The sequence below is a fragment of the Salmo salar genome, chromosome ssa17 (assembly GCF_905237065.1).
Source record: "Salmo salar chromosome ssa17, Ssal_v3.1, whole genome shotgun sequence".
In the NCBI taxonomy this organism is placed as follows: Eukaryota; Metazoa; Chordata; class Actinopteri; order Salmoniformes; family Salmonidae; genus Salmo; species Salmo salar.
In genome coordinates, this window is record NC_059458.1 from 6,116,561 (window position 1) to 6,138,924 (window position 22,364).

The 22,364-nt window shown below is 40.7% G+C and overlaps 2 protein-coding genes across 2 annotated transcripts; one reads left to right on the forward strand and one right to left on the reverse strand.

Moving 5' to 3' along the window:
• Positions 1-2,418: 2,418 nt before the first annotated feature.
• Positions 2,419-3,400, reverse strand: nckp1 (Nck-associated protein 1). Its single transcript, NM_001140592.1, is given in 1 exon segment — positions 2,419-3,400. A coding segment is annotated over 1 exon segment (180 nt). The 5' UTR covers positions 3,229-3,400; the 3' UTR covers positions 2,419-3,048.
• Positions 3,401-3,481: 81 nt separating this feature from the next.
• Positions 3,482-12,882, forward strand: LOC106575136 (dual specificity protein phosphatase 19). The gene is made up of 4 exons (XM_014151370.2): positions 3,482-3,890; positions 10,974-11,020; positions 11,123-11,275; positions 11,502-12,882. The coding sequence occupies exons 1-4, from the start codon at positions 3,674-3,676 to the stop codon at positions 11,682-11,684; spliced, it is 600 nt and encodes a 199-aa protein (XP_014006845.1). The 5' UTR covers positions 3,482-3,673; the 3' UTR covers positions 11,685-12,882.
• The last annotated feature ends 9,482 nt before the right edge of the window (positions 12,883-22,364 follow it).

Here is a 22,364-nt window from a genome sequence, read left to right on the forward strand (position 1 = left end):
TCTTACAAATGGACAATGACCACAAGCATACTTCCAAAGTTGTGGCAAAATGGCTTAAGGACAACAAAATGAAGGTATTGGAGTGGCCATCACAAAGCCCTTAGCTCAATCCCATAGAAAATTTGTGGGCAGAACTGAAAAAGCGTGTGCGAGCAAGGAGGCCTACAAACCTGACTCAGTTACAAAATTCACCCAACTTATCGTGGGAAGCTTGTGGAAGGCTACCTGAAACATTTGACCCAAGTTAAACAATTTAAAGGCAATGCTACCAAATACTAATTGAGTTTATGTAAACTTCTGACCCAGTCGGAATGTGATGAAATAAATTATTCTCTCTGCTATTATTCTGACATTTCACATTCTTAAAATGAAGTGGTGATCCTAACTGACCTAAGACAGGGAATTTTTACTAGGATTAAATGTCAGGAATTGTGAAAAACGGAGTTTAAAAGTATTTGGCTAAGGTGTATGTAAACTTCCGACTTCAATTGTAGTATCATAGCGAAACTAGTGCATGATTGTGTGAATAAGACAGTTTGCCTGATTCCGTAAATTGGATTATGGCCTACACTTCGCAGACAGGAGAGTGAATAGAATTTAACCATCACATGGCTGACACTGGTCTCCGACACAGTCCTGTCGCTATGGTTCAGAAAGACTGTGACCGGCTCGGCCAACAGCTCACTTTGCCTCAATCACACTATAGCCCTACAGCCAAACCAAGCCAAGCTGAACTGTAGGTTACAAATCCACCATAGTTGCTAGAACTGTGATGGAAATGACAATATGAAAATAAAATAGAGCCAACGTAGTACAGTTCACGTAGGGATGGACACGTCCATTCGGATATCCGGATAAACGTTCGTATTCGATTACTTGAGTGACTGCCAAATTATTATTTGATATGTTACTTTGGTTTTGATTTTACAGATACAATCCATAACATTTCTTGCCATTCAATAGAGAGCAATAGTAATGGCATATTTTTGTAGGCACTACTCCACCATGGCTCTTTGGCCAAAGCTTACGGGGAAATTAATGTTTATGGATAAACGCCGAAAATAAGGTCTGTAGTTTAACACAGGTTTAGGAGATCTTATACTTTTGTGCTATGAGATACAGTATGTAACCACTCAAATTCAGACATAGCTTTGACCATTCATGATATCAAAATGATAGTTTTAACCATGTTGAGGCTATAGGTCCACAGTGTTTCTTTACAATTACATTGTTTACAAATAGTGGAGTAAAACAAGCTTATATTTTGGGTTCTGATAGAGTACAACAGTTGAGTTGAACTAAACTCATGAGGGATTTTTTTGTTATATCCTCAATAATCATTGAGCTTGACATTAACACTTGTCCGCTTGGCAAGTAAAAAAAAAAAAAAAAGAAGCTGATTACAGATTGTCCATATGGACAAAGAAAAAAGTTGTTTATAAATAACGTTAAAATCTATGTCAAACAATTAGGCTACTCCGATCAGAACCGGATCAAAATGTTCTCCGGATGTGCAGTATTGCGCACTGTCCTCCCAATCTTTGCAGAGCGCATCAGAGTATAATTATTGTAGGCCTACATTGACAGGCACTAGAGGTCTTTCAATCCTGCAGTCAAAAAATGCAAGTTTTTTTTTATGTCAAAACGTGCCTAGCCACATGTGCACGTGTTGATATTCATTGCTAGTTAGTGAGTCATTTGCCCAGTTATGGCAAATTTTGGTCAGCAATGAAAGTCCTGGAAAAGTCAAGGTGTGTGCATCACCTGCGTGTGTGCCTGTGGGCCGTTGCCAGAGGAGAGAGAGAGACATTGCAGCAGCGGGTAAAATAATACAACAGACTAGCTTGATTCAATTCAAAACATTGTGTAGTTTGGCTGGTTCTCGCTAGTTAACTATTAGAATGTATTAATATAATTGTCATGTGTGATGCCCCCCCCCCCCCCCAAAAAAAAAACCACTTTCCACCGGCACAAGTGTATAACCGCAAAAGGCTGACAAAGTTGATACGATGCACAGTTGATGAAACCAATGCTGCATACTCTGGTTGTAAAACCACCTTACAAGCACTCAAAATTGGGTGTTAAGAAATAATTCTGACACTCTTGGAAAAACGGAGATTCTCCTCTATACAACATACTTCTGACAACGTTCAAAAATATTGTCATACTGGTATTGCCAGTTTGGCACAACACCATCCCAAACATGTCTTAGTTAGCTACTTTGCTTAGAAGTCACCCACCTTAGCCATTTGGTACCTGGATCATTGAATGAGGGAATTATTTAACAAAGACAGAGTATTTGGTTGTAATTGTAATGGTGCATGCTGGCCAACAATCCAGGAGAGCTACTGGGTGTACAGGCTTTTGCTCAAGCCCTGCGCTAACACAACACATAACATTTTATTTATTTTTTTTTTAATCAGCTGCTCAACAAGACCTTGATAAAGATTGGATCAAAATCATGTACACCCCAGTAGCTCTCATTTTGCGATAGTCTCCAAATGGAGGGTTTTATACCGTAGTCTATTATTGCAGTATTTTACTTTGCTGCACACCCAGTATTGTGATTTGATACTGTGATTTCATTGTGATTCGATGTTCCAAACATATTGCTCACCATGTCTCTGCTGCAGATGGACAAGAGCGAGCCATGAGAACTCGTTTAGATCAATCATGGAAATAATTGCTCTAAACATATTGCGATAGTCAGAATGATATCAACAAAAATATCCCCGCCCTCATCACTACTAGCATGCTACCTAAATGGCTGTCATCAACACGTTCACTTATCATGTTGCGTGTTAACAGACGTACTGATTCTTGAAATCATAGTAGACTTTACAGAATGTCGTTTCTGGCTATGCACCCACCCGAGCATTCTGCCTAACTAGCTACTACAAGATGAGGATGATTAGCTAGCAGTCTGTCTACCATTACAAGCAGGCTAGCTAGCATTAAGGCCTTCGCACTGATTCCTGACCATTCCCGATGCTTTGCACCAGTCATGTAACGTTATATTATTAGAACCAAACACAGGTTTCTATTTACTTACCTAAGAATGGATAAATGTATATATACATTTATGAACTTAAGAATGTAACACCGACATATCTTAGTTACCTTTTTGATGTTATAGATACGGGTGAGCATCCCGATTCCCCTGTCGTTAAGGATGGTCAATTTCTCTGCCAGCTTTTGCTGGCTCGGCTGCATTGCCCCCCGTGACATTTTACTTGTTCAAGGTGTTCCTCAAACCAAAAATGTGTCTTGTATCTTCGCAGTATAGAATAAATACTTGATATAATAAAATTCGTGTTATAGTGTTACAGTTCGTCCATTTAAGGAAATAATCAAAGCTAACAAACCCACAATCCACCCCACTGTCTCCCTACTTTTCTTTCTCGCTACCAAGGTGTTGTCCCCCGCTCAGAACGAGGCTGCTTCCTGCAACACGACTCTGTTCACGTGACACAATCCCGTTCATATTTCCCATTTGTATGACTGTGACAGGTGGTAGCCCGATAGCTAGCGTTCGGAAAAACGTTAGTTTACAATAAAACGTGAGCACTTCATTGGATTACAATACACTGTTGCGTTTTTTTCTGGTATGTGCTGCAAACTAGATTAGCGGCTCTCGGTATTTGTGCTTGCAAAGACCCATTTGACAGATGCAATGCATTCACTTGCACAGGAAATTCAAGGATTTTCGAAAACAAAACTGAAAAAGCAAAGAACTGTTGTGACAACTGTGCTCGGGCGACGGCACATAGAAACAATGGACGACTCCAACATGCACGAAAATGAGGACCAAGGGATGTCAGGCTGTGGATTTGTTCAAGATACCAGTTTGGATCTTCATGTTGGCATTATCAGGCCATTTCTACTGCTCTGTAAGGCATCATCATTAGTTATTTCAATTAAGTTGTCCAGGGACATTTTGTTGTTGTCGACATTAAGAAAGTTTGCATATAAAATAGATGCGACAATTATTTTCTATCGAGCGTTTCCTTTTAACTGTCTCGTGTAGACAACGTCAGGACGTAATGACGTCGCACCAACATAAATTAATCTATGTTTAAAGTGAAACTAAATTTAGATTAGAGGAAGGATTTAATTTATAACTAGGTTTACAATTTGGTGCAACAAGATGAATTGTTGATTTTTAACCCAGTTTAAGAGTTAATCCACGTTGGTGCAACCCACCCCATGTCTTGAATAACAGTGTAGTGGGTGGGATAGAATACAATAATTTACTAATATTTGCCATATTCAAATAATCATCATGTGCCAATGTATCGCCATGTGCCGTGCCATGGTGAAATTTGCACTACTTTAGATCTTAAATAATTGGATGGTGAAACTTGCCAGCCAACCAGAAAAGTGTCTTGTGGGAATGTAACAAAAGTCAGTACAATCCTTGTCCTGTAAAGAAACATTTTTATAGTTATAAAAATTTATTTTTAAAGCAGTAGTCATTTAGAATAATCCTATTAAATGTAAACTGGTACCCGTTCCAACCGACATTTCCGCTTATAAATTGATCTGTGTGTACACCATAGATCGAAATGGTTTGCATAGAGCAATAGCCTTGGTTCTGAGCCTGTGTGATGTAGGAAGTGAAATTGGAAACCGCGTGAAGTTGGGATGTCCCTCCTACCATTTCATTTGCTCTTCTGACTGTCCTTCAACTCCTGGCTGAGCCCTATGTATTCATCTTCGATAAATTGTGCAATCGCCAATATTTCTATGCATCCTGCTACCTAATATGCGGGATGGAAACATGATTTCCAAACATGGGACAAAATACACAACCCCCCCCCCACACACACACACACAAAATAAATGGAAGAAAAAAAAAAATTACTAAATCAAACCACCTCTGTAAAAAAAATATATATATATATATATATTACAGAGGTGGTTTGATTTAGCCTTCCCCTTTTTCCGACAAACTTAACAATGGTCATTATGGCCAAACAGTTCTATTTTTGTTTCATCAGACCAGAGGACATTTCTACAAAAACTACGACCTTTGTCCCCATGTGCAGTTGCAAACCGTAGTCTGGCTTTTTTAATGGCAGTTTTGGAGCAGTGGCTTCTTCTTTGCTGAGCAGCCTTTCAGGTTATGTCAATATAGGACTCGTTTTACTGTGGATATAGATACTTTTGTACCTGTTTCCTCCAGCATCTTCACAAGGATCTTTGCTGTTGTTCTGGAATTGATTTGCACTTTTCACACCAAGTACGTTTATCTCTAGGAGACAGAACATGTCTCCTTCCTGAGCGGTATGATGGCTGCGTGGTCCCATGGTGTTTATACTTGCGTACTATTGTTTGTACAGATGAACGTGGTACCTTCAGGCGTCATTTTCTGGAATTTTCCAAGCTGTTTAAAGGCCGAGTCAACTTAGTGTATGTAAACTTCTGACCCACTAGAATTGTGATACAGTGAAATAACCTGTCTGTAAGCAATCGTTGGAAAAATTACTTGTGTCATGCACAAAGTAGATGTCCTATCCGACTTGCCAAAACTATAGTTTGTTAACAAGAAATTTGTGGAGTGGTTGAAAAACAAGTTTTAATGACTCCAACCTAAGTGTATGTTAACTTCCGACTTCAACTGTATATATACACAAATATACACACTACGGTTCAAAAGTTTGTGGTCAGAAATAAAGAACTTTATTCTGAAACTCATCAGTCTATTCTTGTTCTGAGAAATGAAGGCTATTCCATGCGTGAAATTGCTCTAACCAGACTAGAAAGAGGAGTGGGAGGCCCCGGTGCACAACTGAGCAAGAGGACAAGTACATTAGTGTCTAGTTTGAAAAACAGACGCCTCACAAGTCTTCAACTAGCAGCTTCATTAAATAGTACGCGCAAAACTGACGAGTTTCAGAAAAAAGTATTTTTTTTCGGGACGTTTTGAGCCTGTAATCGAACCCACAAATGCTGATGCTCCAGATACTCAACTAGTTTGAAGACCAGTTTTATTGCTTCTTTAATTAGAACAAGTTTATCTGTGTTAACATAATTGCAAAAGGGTTTTCTAATGATCAATTAGCCTTTTAAAATGATGAACTTGGATTAGCTAACACAACGTGCCATTGGAACACAGGAGTGATGGTTGCTGATAATGGGCCTCTGTACACCTATGTAGATATTCCATAAAAAAAAAAATCTACCGTTTCCAGCTTCAATAGTCATTTACAACATTAACAATGTCTACGCTGTATTTCTGATCAATTTGATGTTATTTTAATGAAGAAAATTCCTGGTCTGGTTGATGCCCGGCATCTGACCCGCTGGGGGAATGGGGAAAAATAAAGTCTGTCGGTCCTGTTTTTTGATAAAGATCAAATACCCACGCATATGAAGCTTTGTTATGTAAGATATGCTGTAAGAGCTTTCGTCCTCAAACCATTGCAGTGTAAGAATTGTAAAGGATTTGGCCATGTAGCAAAGGGTGTGCAGACGGACAGAGTATATTGAAGAATGGTGTGTAGAAGGACGTTGTTGTTGCACTTGTGGTGGGGATCATAATCCCGATTTCCTGAAGTGCCCTGTAAGGGTGAAGGAGATTGAGGTGGAAAAGGTTTGAGCGGTCAATCGAATCTCCTATGAGGAGGCGATTCAAAATAATTGAGAAAACAATTGATGCTAGTGAACATATGGTAGTGGACGCACCACAGGCTGTAGTAAATGTTTGCTGCCAGTCAAAAGATACATTGTGTGTTAAGGTGGATTTTGTGGCGTTCATTGCCACAGTTATAAACTGTACGGCACAAGTCTCAAAGAAATCTAAGAAACTGGACATTATTGTGAATGCGGCAGAAAAGTTTTTGGGACTCAAGGATTTTACATCTTCAGATGTAAAATCCTTGAGTCCCAAAAACTTTTATGCCGCAATCACAACTGTGGCAATGAACTCCAGAGGCCCATTACTGGCGCCGGAAGACCCGCCCTCCCAGGTTCCCCTTGAGCCTGTGTAGGGATCTGATATACACTACCGTTCAAAAGTTTGGGGTCACTTAGAAATGTCCTTGTTTTTGAAAGAAAAGCACATCTTTTGTCCATGTGTTCAACCTTAATATCTGTTGTCACACCTGAGATGACTCCTTTGATGGGTACTCTATTCCGAAGTTCAAAACTTCTGTTGTCCGGATTCTTTTGAGGCTCATGGTCACTCTGACAGACTCCACTTTTCCCAGCGCGTACTTCACAAGTTGACATCTAAAATGGGTTTCCCACATATGCATCCTTACTCAGCAAACGCATCCCAACAAAAAGTGAATCTGTCACAGTTGTCGTCAGTAATGGAGGTCCAAAACGCAGCAGGTATGTGTATGCTCATCGTGTGTATTTATTTACAAACTAAATGAACAATAAAACAGTCTGACAAGGCTAAACTCAGAACAATCTCCCACAATTAAACAGACAAACACACCCAACTAATATAGGACTTCCAATCAAAGGTAACACCACACAGCTGCCTTCAATTGGAAGTCCACCCCAATTAACTCTACATAGAAATAGACTACCTAGACTAAACATAGAATTACATAAACATAGATCATAAACCAAAAACCCGGAAATACTAAATCAAACGCCCTTTTACCAAAACACCACCCCGAACCACATAAAACAAATACCCTCTGCCACGTCCTGACCAAACTACAATAACAATTAACCCTTATACTGGCCAGGACGTGACATTCTCCACTCCGAATTTAGACAATTTCCTTCTTTGTTCCAGTTTTTGTTCCAGTTTTCACTACTGCTGTTGTCCATTCAGAACATTCATTTTCACCAACTATCTTGACGCGCTGCTTGACTTGAACTCAGCATCCACTTCCGCCATCTTTTCCTACCGACCCTCTGAACCCTATGTCAAAACCACTCATGCATGTAATTGTAGTGCAGCAGGAGAGGGTGGTGTCATCACAGTAGCACAGGTATTGCCAAACTGGGGTACGCAATGCAGTAGGGGGAACACCAAATAAAATGTGATTCACTTTTTTTGTACGTTTTATTTTTCTTCACATTTTCAAACAGTACATTTATATTTTCCAATGAGACTGAACATTTGGTTGAGGTTTTTTTCTTGTCTGAGTAGCCTTGTTTCACTGCCAAAATTAAACCATCTAGTGTTCAGCGAAATAACAACACAATGTCAAATACAGGTAGCCTTGTCAAACAATTAACATCCAATCACATTAACCGTTAATCTCTTGCAGGAAACCTTCACTCTTGCGCAGACAATTAGAAACGAAACATGACAATTTGAAAAATAAGCCACGGGAGTTTTGAGCAACAATAAAGACGCCTTTCGAGTAGTAAAACCAACAGATACCATTAATAAGGGGCTAGAAGCGTCTGATATGGTGAGCTACCGAGTGGCGACAACAGGCAAGCCCCATACAATTGTGGAGGACTTAATTCTTCCTGCTGACCTGGATATGGCTGGGACAATGCTGGGGGAAAAAGTCCAAAACTATACAGACAATGACTTCATCAAACAACATTGTTTCACGACGCATCAGTGACATGGCAGGAGATGTTTTGAAACAATTACTGCTTCGCATGCAAGCCAGTGAATTACATTCGTTACAGCTGGATGAGTCAACAGACGTGGCAGACTGCTCCTTCACTGCTCCTGGTATATGTCTGTTACATTTATTGGGGGGTCAATTAAGCAAGACATCCTCTTCTGGAAACCAGGACAACAGGAGAGGATATTTGTAAAGTACTGGACAGCTTTGTGACATCAAATGGACTTTGGTGGTCAAGATGTGTTGGTATCTGTACTAATGGCGCAAAAGCCATGACAGGGAGACATAGGAGAAGCTCCCAACGCCACTTGGGTACACTGCAGCATCCACCGAGATGCTCTTGCTGCCAAGGGAATGCTTGAAAGATGTTTTGGACACTACAGTGAAAATGTTTAACTTTGTTAAAGCAAGGCCCCTTTACTCTCGTGTATTTTCTGCATTATCAAATATATTTATATAGCCCTTCGTACATCAGCTGATATCTCAAAGTGCTGTACAGAAACCCAGCCTAAAACCCCAAACAGCAAGCAATGCAGGTGTAGAAGCACGGTGGCTAGGAAAAACTCCCTAGAAAGGTCAAAACCGAGGAAGAAACCTAGAGAGGAACCAGGCTATGAGGGGTGGCCAGTCCTCTTCTGGCTGTGCCGGGTGGAGATTATAACAGAACATGGCCAAGATGTTCAAATGTTCATAAATGACCAGCATGGTCAAATAATAATAATCACAGTAGTTGTCGAGGGTGCAACAAGTCCGCACCTCAAGAGTAAATGTCATTTGGCTTTTCAATGCCGACCATTGAGATTATCTCTACCACTCCTGCTGTCTCTAGAGAGTTGAAAACAGCAGGCCTGGGACAGGTAGCAGGTCCGGTGAACAGGTCAGTGTTCCATAGCCGCAGGCAGAACAGTTCACACTGGAGCAGTAGCACGGCCAGGTGGACTGGGGACAGCAAGGAGTCATCATGCCAGGTAGTCCTGAGGCATGGTCCTATATATTGCAATATATATATATACTGTGTTTATATATTGCATCACCCATTTCATATGTATATACTGTATTGTATTCTATACTACACCACTGACTGATAAATAGCCATCTCCAGCACATCAGAGGCTGCTGCCTATAGACATAGATTAGGCTTCACAGGCCACTTTAAGGAAATGAAACACTATACACTTGAGTAATGCAAGATACTGAGCATTATTAATCTCATATGTGTAAACTGTACTCTATACTATTCTACGGCATCTTAGTCACTAATTGTTTGTAAATATTGCATCACCCATCTCATATATATATATATATATATATATATATGTATATATATACTGTACTCTATACTATGCCACTGTATCTTAGTCCAATGCCGCTTTGACATATATGTATATATATTCTTAATCCATTCCTTTCTTAGATTTACGTGTATTTTTGGTATATGTTGTGAAACTGTTAGATATTACTTGTTAGATTTTACTGCACTGTTGGAGCGAGAAGCACAAACATTTCGCTACACCCGCAATAACATCTGCTAAACCAGTGGACCAATAAGATTTGATTTGGATTACATTTAGTTACATTTTACTTTTATATGTGGAGATGAGCTTGCATGACATCATGTGCCCTGCCTACCTTCTAATGTATTCAGCAATAATCAGATATTCGAAAAACACGGTTCACATTTGTTGCAATAAAGAAAGTTGGACCAAAGAAAAATCCACCTCCTGTTGAACAGATCAAATGTTTGTCAATCTTCAGAAAATGTTTCGTATGTCTACCGTTTCCATTACACATGTCGCAATGTTGTTTTTTGCTTTTGTCACATAAACCTGGGTCAATTGAAACCTGCCTAGTGTTTATTCTAGACCCTAGTGTATATCAGTGGTTCTCAACCAGGGGTCCTAGGAAAAGCAAAGAGACCTAGCAAATACAAAATAACTGCACTTAGTCCAAAATATTTCACATTTGGAAGATAAGTATTTTTAAATACTTTCAAATATTCCAATGTTTTCAATTTCATATTTTGAGTGTCGACAATAAATTAGTATTGAGCAGAATGTTTACTTTTAAAAATGGGATCTCCGATGTAGGGGGTCCTCAGAATATCCGGAAGTGTTTTAAGGGGGACTTGGGACAACTTTTAGAACTGCTGTGAATGTGACTGGGTTCAAACCCAGGTCTCCTGTGTGCCACAAGACTGTAGGTTGTATTAGCCCACTGAGCTAAAGCTTAGGCATGAGCTCAGGTCGATAATGAAATTCTTCAGGTCTCAGTCAAGGTTACTCATCACACAAGCGTGAATCACTGAACCATTAACTTCAGTCTAAATTATTATTTTCTGTACTGTCTAGTTGACACATAGTAGCCTGCCTTGTTACAACATTGTGAAGGGATGATACAGATTATTATTTTTATTTTTTTCAGCATCCCAAGACGCAGCCCAAGATATAGAAACTTTGCAGAAATTTAAGGTAAAAACTTGCCTATTGTGGTGTACATTTCAATTAAACAATAATAAATTAATAAACAATAACAAATATACATTTCCCTAACGCAACACTTCTTCCTTCCAGGTTTCACATGTATTGAACGTTGCCTATGGTGTTAAAAATAACTTCCCAGATCTATTCAGTTATAAAACAGTGACCATTCTGGATATTCCGGAAACAGACATCACCTCATATCTCCAAGAATGTTCACAGTTCATAGATCAAGCCAAAACCGAGGTAATATAAGAATGGTTATTATGTGCATGTATAAATTAATGAATCTGACCATGTAAGACAATAATTGGGATTTGCCGTAACAGTAAAAACAAGTAAATAAGAGTGGGTAGGGTATTTTCTATGAATAGTAACCTATGCACTGTATAATATTTTGTATAACTGTGTAACACCTTATTGCCACATTTCTCAAGTCGTTAATTTATATTTCTTTCCCCATTTTCGCCAGAGTGGGGTTGTCCTGGTCCATTGCAATGCCGGAGTCTCTCGTGCTGCCTCAGTATTAATTGGGTACCTCATGTACAGAGAAGGTTTGGGGTTTGATGAAGCATTTGCCGTTGTGAAGGAAGCAAGACCCTCTATCCGTCCCAATCCAGGATTTCATGAGCAACTGAAGAATTACAAACCATAGGCAACTACCACAATGTAAATGCAAAACAAGAAATATAAATGCAGTGTCTTATGTAGGCCGAACATCCTGAACATGCAAGACTCTCTAATAATAAAATACAAATCATTACAAACCATAGGCAAATATGTTTGTTATGAAGCCAATGGAACAGAGGGGTATACTACAAAGCAGGATCAAGTTAGCCAGCTAACTTACCTAAATATTCTTTCATAACTTTTAATTTTTTAGAAAGATAAGCTTGAAATAGGAATGATCTAGTTGACTCAACAACCCCAAAAAAATGTAAGTTTAGCATTGTTTATCAAAGTTAGCTGGCTAACTCATTGATCCTGCTTTGTAGTATACCCCTCTGATGGACAACATTGAAACATTTATTCAGTGTATTGATAAGCATTCTCCTTCGATATAATGTATGCAAATTTCCCCTAAGCACTTCCTGTGGTTTTGATTTTTGCCCTGATATTTTGAATTATATTCGACCAGCAGAAAATGAATGGCGGAGGTACGCTAAACCAATGTGAACTTTAATGCCTTTTCCTAACCCTTACCTTAACCTCACTCTTTCCTAAACCAAACTTTAATTAATTTCGAACCACTATGGCTAATCTTTTTTTTTTTTTTCTGACGGTCAAATATACACTTCCTAAACTTTATTGATCTCCAGAGGGGAAATTGGATTCATCACTAGCATAAGATTTTATACAGGGACAATAGACACCTTGTCAGACTGACTGTCAGCTATGTCTGACATCAAAATGAATGGGAAGTATTGGCATTGATGATGACAATTTACGTTTACTGGCCTGATTCAAATACAAATGTTGAGAAATATATTCTCTCCTAATATAGAATATTGGTTGCATTCTATATGCTCTCAACTGTCAGTATACAGGAGTATTTTTTATTTTTTTTCAACGAGGCCATGAATTTTATTGTATTTTTTTATTTAACTAGGCAAATAAGAACAAATTCTTATTTACAATAACGACCTACCCCGGCCAAACTAGGATGACGCTGGGCAAATTGTGCGCCGCCCTATGGGACTCCCAATCACAGCCGGTTGTGATACTGAGATATCAGCGTCTTAGACCGCAGCGTCACTTGGGAGTCCCCCTATGAAGAAAGCAACCTTTCATAGTTAACTGTATCTGAGTGCTGCCTTGCATCGAAATTGTCAATACAGCTACAGCCTACGTTTTCCCTGAGTTCTTCTTATTTCTTTATTTAACCTTTATTTTAACAAGGCATATTGAGACCTAGGTCACTTTTTCAAACGTGCCCTGTATAATACGCAACAATTAAAAAAATTTCACTGCGTAACAGTTAATTAGGAAATCACTCAATTGAAATTCATTAGGCCCTAATCTATTTATTTCAAATGACTGGGAATACAGATATGCATCTGTTGGTCAAAGATACCTTAAAAAAAATGGGCCTCACAATGGGCCTCAGGATCTTGTCACTGTATTTTTGTGCATTCAAATTACATTACATTACATTACATTACATTTAAGTCATTTAGCAGACGCTCTTATCCAGAGCGACTTACAAAATGGTGCATTCACCTTATGATATCCAGTGGAACAACCACTTTACAATAGTGCATCTAAATCTTTTAAGGGGGGGTTAGAAGGATTACTTTATCCTATCCTAGGTATTCCTTAAAGAGGTGGGGTTTCAGGTGTCTCCGGAAGGTGGTGATTGACTCCGCTGTCCTGGCGTCGTGAGGGAACTTGTTCCACCATTGGGGTGCCAGAGCAGCGAACAGTTTTGACTGGGCTGAGCGGGAACTGTGCTTCCTCAGAGGTAGGGGGGCCAGCAGGCCAGTGGTGGATGAACGCAGTGCCCTTGTTTGGGTGTAGGGCCTGATCAGAGCCTGAAGGTATGGAGGTGCCGTTCCCTTCACAGCTCCGTAGGCAATCACCATGGTCTTGTAGCGGATGCGAGCTTCAACTGGAAGCCAGTGGAAAGAGCGGAGGAGCGGGGTGACGTGAGAGAACTTGGGAAGGTTGAACACCAGACGGGCTGCGGCGTTCTGGATGAGTTGTAGGGGTTTAATGGCACAGGCAGGGAGCCCAGCCAACAGCGCGTTGCAGTAATCCAGACGGGAGATGACAAGTGCCTGGATTAGGACCTGCGCCGCTTCCTGTGTGAGGCAGGGTCGTACTCTGCGAATGTTGTAGAGCATGAACCTACAGGATCGGGTCACCGCCTTGATGTTAGTGGAGAACGACAGGGTGTTGTCCAGGATCACGCCAAGGTTCTTAGCACTCTGGGAGGAGGACACAAGGGAGTTGTCAACCGTGATGGCGAGATCATGGAACGGGCAGTCCTTCCCCGGGAGGAAGAGCAGCTCCGTCTTGCCGAGGTTCAGCTTGAGCTGGTGATCCGTCATCCACACTGAAATTGCCATCGATAAAATGTAATTGTGTTCATTGTCCGTAGTTTATGCCTGACCATACCATAACCCCACCGTCACCATGGGGCACTCTGTTCACAACATTGACATCAGCAAACCGCTCGCCCACACGACACCATACACATGGTCTGCGTTTGTGAGGTCAGTTGGATGTACAGTACTGCCAAATTCTCTAAAATGACGTTGGAGGCAGCTTATGATAGTGAAATTAACATTCAATTCTCCGGCAACAGCTCTGGTAGACATTCCTGCAGTCAGCATGCCAATTGCACACTCCCTCAAAAGCATCTGTGGCATTGTGTTGTGGGACAAAACTGCACATTTTAGAGTGGCCTTTTATTGTCTCCAGCACAAGGTGCACATGTGTAATGATCGTGCTGTTTAATCAGCCACTTGATATGCCACATCTGTCAAGTGGATGGATTATCTTGGCAGGGGAGAAATGCTCACTAACAGGGATGTAAACACATTGATGCACAAAATGTGTTCTTAAGGAAAATTTCTGCGATCTTTTATTTCAGCTCATGAAACATGGGACCAACACTTTACATGTTGTGTTTATTTGTGTTCAGTGTAGTTCATAAAATAGTTATGTAGTTGTAAGATCTCTGTAGCTTAAACTGTTAAAGAGCTGTACCATTTTGAAAACCAACCACTTTAGGCTGCCATTGACACCCATGTTGTTTTACGGCATTTCAAATAGTTATAATGCACAGTAATGTTTCAAGGCAGGACTTGTGCTATTATCAGACCTTCCATGAAAAGAACTCACCTTCCGTGAAAAGAAGAATATGTTGTAAGTGAAATATTAGCTTTTGTCTGAAGCCGAAAAAGACAGGAAATTCAAATGCAAATTTCACCTATGCATTAACTATGCTTTCATCATAAGTAGCTTGACTACTGCTAGAGTACTGTAGCTTCATTGAGCTACTGTACTTCAACAACAGATGTACTCACATTAAATGGGTTAATTAGGATTCACACCTCTCAAACAGCCTACTCAATATTAGGAAGGTGTTCTGGATGTTTTGTACATTCAGTGTAGACACATTTTCACCTAACAGGCACATGCAATACATTACAGCTCGCTTCACAGCTTTTTCCCGTCCAAATACAGGGAAACTTGCTGTGGTCCCTATCCACTGCGTTGGACCCTCGCTGTCGTGTTTTGCTCAAACAAAAGACATGCAATCAAGATATCTCTTAGCTCAGGAGTTGACACGTCATGAGTGCATGAAGAATAATTGACCCATCCCATTATGGCTATTTCTGGGGGGATGAGAAATTATTACATGTTGCCTGTGATATTTAATTCATGGAATTCTGACTCATGCTACCTTTGATTTAGGATTTAAATAATAGTCTAGGATGTTTGTTTTTTTCCTGAAATGGGACTAGGCATTTTCTTTAAAGATGCAATATGTAACTATGGGCAACCCTACCAAATTCACAGAGAAATGTGAGTTAGATCTGTCACTCCTTGAAAGCAAGTCTAAGAAGTGGTAGATCTATCCTGTGTGTGCTATTTCTATGCTTCCCGTTCTTAAGTTTTGTTTTTGCTTCTTTTACTTTCGGTTTTGTACATCAGCTTCAAACAGCTGAAAATACAATATTTTTGGTTATAGAAAATATATTTCACAGTATTTTAGATGGTACAATGATTCTCTACATTAGACATTGCTTGTTTTGTCACAAACTGACAATAGGCAAACTATATTAGAATCAACCAGGAAATGGCGAAGAGATTTCTGCATATTGCACCTTTTTAAAGAGGTACAGTATCATGGTTTCAGACAAAATGTTCCACGTCAAATACAATGTAACATAATATTCCCACTTACTTTATACATTTTGCTTACCTAGATACATTATTTACAAAATGTCTAAAACACCTTACTCTAATCAAATTTAAATTACATAGGTCTCCCTTTCTTAAGATCTTGTCTTTACATTTAAAAAAAATCCCTTTATGTTGTACAATCCACTTTGTTTTTTTTTAAGAAATAGGGGTCCTGACCTCCTCAAATCGAATCAAATTTGATTGGTCACATGCAGATGTTATTGCGGGTTTAGCGAAATGCTTGTGCTTCTAGCTCCGACAGTGCAGTGATATCTAACAAATTACACAACATATACACAATACACACAAATCTAAGTAGGAAGGAATTAAGACTATATACATATGGACGAGCGATGTCAGAGCGGAAGAGACTAAGATACAGTAGAATAGTGTAGAAAACAGTATATGCACATATGAGATGAGTAATGTAAGATATGTAAACATTAAGTGACTAAGAACGTAAATACAGTATATACATATGAGATGAGAAATGCCAGATATGTAAACATTATTAAAGTGACTAGTGTTCCATTCCTTAAAGTGGCCAGTGAATTCTAGTCTATGCCTATAGGCAGCAGCCTCTAATGTACTAGTGATGGCTGTTTAACAGTCTGATGGCCTTGAGATAGAAGCTGTTTTTCAGTTCTCTCAGTCCCAGATTTGATGCACTTGTACTGACCTCACATTCTGGATGATAGCGGGGTGAACAGACAGTGGCTCGAGTGGTTGATGTCCTTGATGATCTTTCCTGTGACATTGGATGCTGTAGGCAGTGGCGGTTCTAGGTTGTATGGCTCCCTGGGCGAACCCCCCTCCCATAAAAAGCTCCATTCTGCACTAACTGTAATTTTTATTCAGACATTTGGAACACAAATAATAATATTTACAACTATATAAATACAAAAATAAGAAAGAAGTAACAAAGACAAATGTTGATTTGGCACTCGAGCATCAATACATTACCCATCCCCCAACACTGTCAACCAAGAGTCAAGACTAAACCAATTCACCTTGGTGGTGTGCAGACTGGTTTTATTATATATTATATTTCGCACAAACCAGAAAAAAATTCAGCAATATGTCTGTGAAACTATATATATTCACAGTATTATGAATAAATTGTGGTTTATTTGGTAGCATTTCGTAGTGTGACTGTCACTAACTTCTTCGTCTGAAGATAAAGAGAAGTCATCGTCGGAGAAAGTGGACCAATACGCAGCGGGGTTATGTGTACTCATCTTCTTTTTATTATGGAAAAGAAGGTAAACCGAAAACAAAACACGTACACAGGAAAAACACAATGACGACTAACAGGCTTGTAAGGCACAAAGCTATACACAGCAATTAATCTCCCACAACTCACAAACCCAAACACATACCTAAAACCCAGAACTAACAAATCAAACACCCTAATACACAACCAACCACCCCGAACCACATAAAACAAATGCCCTCTGCCACGTCCTGACCAAACTACAATTACAAATAATCCCTAATACTGGTCAGGACGTGACAGTGACTGATTTTACTAATTGCATTAGTACTGTACAAAGTTAGAGGTGCGCTATTTGATAGATTCCCCCGCTCCCCCTACCTCGGGCTTCCAGTTGGGAGACCTGAGGTCAACCTACCCCTGCCTCATACTTCTGAGTAGAGGACCTTCCCAGGCAGTAGCCTGCCTGCACACAAACTAGAATCAGGGCGCCTACACCGACAAGGTTAATTGACCCACAGTCCCACACGGTGACATGATATCATTGACGTGAAATGCAAATGAGCGATAGAAAACCGATCGCGCAAATGTCACCATTCCGGAAAAAATTTGTGCGGGCGCCCCGTGACATTTAACCATAAGTATGCTTCCTAACTGGCTTGCACTGTAGCCTGTCACAAGTTAACCTGTGTCAGACAACCATTATTTATAAATATTTTTTTAAGTTATTGGATGCTATATCCTGGGTTGTGTTTATTAGAGCACACAGCAGAAAACGTTTTAAAATACTTTGCAACGGAAAACCAAAATGAGTAGCCCCCCCCTGTTCCAATCCGTTTTCTTGGTGCCTATGGGTGTTCACGACCCCGGACTCTTGTGAGAGGTTAGTTGGGAGGATTCATGTTGTGGTCTATCCATGAGAGGATTTCACCTAGCTTGAGCCTATGCCTCATCTCTCCATAACAAGAAGAGAAACCCTGTGATCTTGCATGCATTCACGAGACAGATTGATCTGCAATCTAATTCAAGTGTCTATAAATAGACAATGATGGAGAGCACACAGTACAGACTCTCCCGCCACACAAATACAGTATGAATGCATACACAATAACTATTCAAACTCTGTATTCAACATTTCTTTTGAAAACTATGCTTACTTTGAATAATTTTTTTATATACAAAAAATCCCAGATTCAAAACATCTTGATGTTAATGCACCATTATGGCCCTGAATAAAATAGATACAGATTTGGAGGTGAATGGATCAAGGTTTGTTTGGATTGTCAAATAAACTGATAGGATTGGTATTCTGCCCTGTTCAATGTATGAGGTGCACTCATCCACTTCAGAGTATGATCACTCATATACATGCATAGTCATGTTCTGCATCCCAATTGGCACCCTATTCCCTATAGTTCACTACTTTTGACCAGAGCCCTATGGGTGCCAATTAGGACGCAGACATGCACACTCCTGATTATGCCAATTGGGATGGAGACCAATGATCTTTCTCCTTTCTTATACCTTCTATATCTCATGCCACTGCATGGGATAGATTAACCATAACTTGAATGGTTTTCCTCACAGAGGAAAAGGAAATCACTGTCTTGCCGATGTATCTGAATATCTCAAAGTGCTGTACAGAAACCCAGCCTAAAACCCCAAACAGCAAGCAATGCAGGTGTAGAAGCACGGTGGCTAGGAAAAACTCCCTAGAAAGGTCAAAACCGAGGAAGAAACCTAGAGAGGAACCAGGCTATGAGGGGTGGCCAGTCCTCTTCTGGCTGTGCCGGGTGGAGATTATAACAGAACATGGCCAAGATGTTCAAATGTTCATAAATGACCAGCATGGTCAAATAATAATAATCACAGTAGTTGTCGAGGGTACAACAAGTCAGCACCTCAAGAGTAAACGTCAGTTGGCTTTTCATAGCCGTTCATTGAGAGTATCTCTACCACTCCTGCTGTCTCTAGAGAGTTGAAAACAGCAGGTCTGGGACAGGTAGCACGTACGGTGAACAGGTCAGTGTTCCATAGCCGCAGGCAGAACAGTTGAAACTGGAGCAGCAACACGGCCAGGTGGACTGGGGACAGCAAGGAGTCATCATGCCAGGTAGTCCTGAGGCATGGTCCTAGGGCTCAGGTCCTCCGAGAGAGAGAAAGAAAGAAAGAGGGAGAAAGAGAGAATTAGAGAGAGCATACTTAAATTCACACAGGTCACCGGATAAGACAGGAGAAATACTCCAGATATAACAGACTTATAACAGACTTAGCCCCCCGACACATAAACTACTGCAGCATAAATACTGGAGGCTGAGACAGGAGGGGTCAGGAGACACTGTGGCCCCATCCGATGATAACCCCGGACAGGGCCAAACAGGCAGGATATAACCCCACCCACTTTGCTAAAGCACAGCCCCCACACCACTAGAGGGATATCTTCAACCACCAACTTACCATCCTGAGACAAGGCGGAGTATAACCCACAAAGATCTCCACCACAGCACAAGCCAAGGGGGGGCGCCAACCCAGACAGGAAGAACACGTCAGTGACTCAACCCACTCAAGTGACGCACCCCTCCTAGGGACGGCATGGAAGAACACCAATAAGCCAGTGACTCAGCCCCTGAGCAGATGCTAAGCTACAGGATTGTTGTGCTAGCACAGACTGGAATATGTTCCGGGATTCCTCCGATGGCATTGAGGAGTACACCACATCAGTCATTGGCTTCATCAATAAGTGCATCGATGACGTCGTCCCCGCAGTGACTGTACGTACATACCCAACCAGAAGCCATGGATTACAAGCAGCATCCGCACTGAGCTAAAAGCTAGAGCTGCCGCTTTCAAAAAGCAGGACTCTAACCCGGAAGCTTGAAAGAAATCCCGCTATTCCCTCAGACAAACCATCAAACAGGGAAAGCATCAATACAGGACTAAGATCGAATCGACCTACACTGGCTCTGACACTCGTTGCATGTGGCAGGGCTTGCAAACCATTACAGACTACAAAGGGAAGCACAGCCGAGAGCTGCCCAGTGACATGAGCCTACGAGATGAGCTAAACTACTTCTATGCTCACTTCGAGGCAAATAACACTGAAACATGCATGAGAGCACCAGCTGTTCCGGAAGACTGTGTGATCATGCTCTCCGCAGCTGATGTGAGTAAGCCCTTTAACCTCTCTGGGCTAGGTGGGATGTTTGCGTGCCACCCTAGTCAACAGCCAGTGGAATCGCGTGGCGCGAAATAGAAATACCTAAAAAATGCTATAACTTCAATTTCTCAAACATATGACTATTTTACACCTTTTTAAAGATAAGACTCTCGTTAATCTAACCACACTGTCCGATTTCAAAAAAGCTTTACAGCGAAAGCAAAACATTAGATTATGTCAGGAGAGTACCCTGCCAAAAATAATCACACAGCCATTTTCAAAGCAAGCATATATGTCACAAAAACCAAAACCACAGCTAAATGCAGCACTAACCTTTGATGATCTTCATCAGATGACACTCCTAGGACATTATGTTGTACAATACATGCATGTTTTGTTCAATCAAGTTCATATTTATATCAAAAACCAGCTTTTCCATTAGCATGTGATGTTCAGAACTAGCATACCCACCGAAAACTTCCGGTGAATTTACTAAATTACTCATGATAAATGTTGACAAAATACATAACAATTATTTTAAGAATTATAGATACAGAACTCCTTTATGCAAACGCAATGTCAGATTTTAAAATAGCTTTTCGGTGAAAGCACATTTTGCAATATTCTGAGTACATAGCTCGGCCATCACAGGCTAGCTAATTTGACCACCACCAAGTTTGGGGCTCACTAAACTCAGAATTACTATTAGAAAAATTGGATTACCTTTGCTGTTCTTCGTCAGAATGCACTCCCAGGACTTCTACTTCAACAACAAATGTTGTTTTGGTTCCAAATAATCCATAGTTATATCCAAATACCTCCGTTTTGTTTGTGCGTTCAGGTCACTATCCGAAGGGTAACGCGCGAGCGCATTTGGTGACCAAAAATGTCAAAATATTCCATTATCGTACTTAGAAAGATGTCAAACGCTGTTTAAAATCAATTTTTATGCAATTTTTTCTTGTAAAATAGCGATAATATTCCAACCGGGCAACGTTGTATTCATTCAAAGGCTGAAAGAAAAAAATTGAGAAGTCTCGTGAATGCGCATCTCAGTCTCACTGTCCCCAGGCTGACCACTTACAAACTCTGCTGCTGTACTTTGCCCAGAGACAGAAGACACCCCATTCCACTTTCTGGCGGCTTTAGAGAGCCAATGGAAGCCTTAGAAAGTGTCAATTTACAGCACAGGTGCTGTATTTTTGATAGAGATGCAACAGAAGGACAACATATTGTCAGACAAGGCACTTCCTGTATGGAATCTTCTTAGGTTTTGGCCTGCCATATGAGTTCTGTTATACTCACAGACACCATTCAAACAGTTTTTGAACTTTAGTGTTTTCTATCCAAATCGAATAATTATATGCATATTCTCGTTTCTGGGCAAGAGTAGTAACCAGTTTAAATCGGGTACGTTTTTTATCCGGCCGTGAAAATACTGCCCCCTAGCCCCAACAGGTTAAACAGGTCAACATTCATAAGGCCGCAGGGCCAGATGGATTGCCAGGACGTGTACTGCGAGCATGCACTGACCAACTAGCAAGTGTCTTCACTGGCATTTTCAACCTCTCCCTGTCCGAGTCTGTAATACCAACATGTTTTAAGCAGATCACCATACTGCCTGTGCCCAAGAACACTAAGGTAACCTGACCAAGTTACTAATGACCCGTCTGTAGCCATGAAGTGCTTTGAAAGGCTGGTCATGGCTCACAACACCATCATCCCAGAAACCCTAAACCCACTCAAATTTGCATACCACCCCAACAGATCCACAGATGATGCAATCCTTATTGTACTTTGACTACAGCTCAGCGTTCAACACCGTAGTGCCCACAAAGCTCATCACTAAGCTAAGGACCCTGGGACTAAACACCTCCCTCTGCAACTGGATCCTGGACTTCCTGACGGGCCGCCCCCCAGGTGGTAAGGGTAGGTAACAACACATCCACCACACTGATCCTCATCATTGGGGCCCCTCAGGGTTGCGTGCTCAGTCCCCTCCTGCACTCCCTGTTCACTCATGACTGCACGGCCAGGCACGACTCCAACAC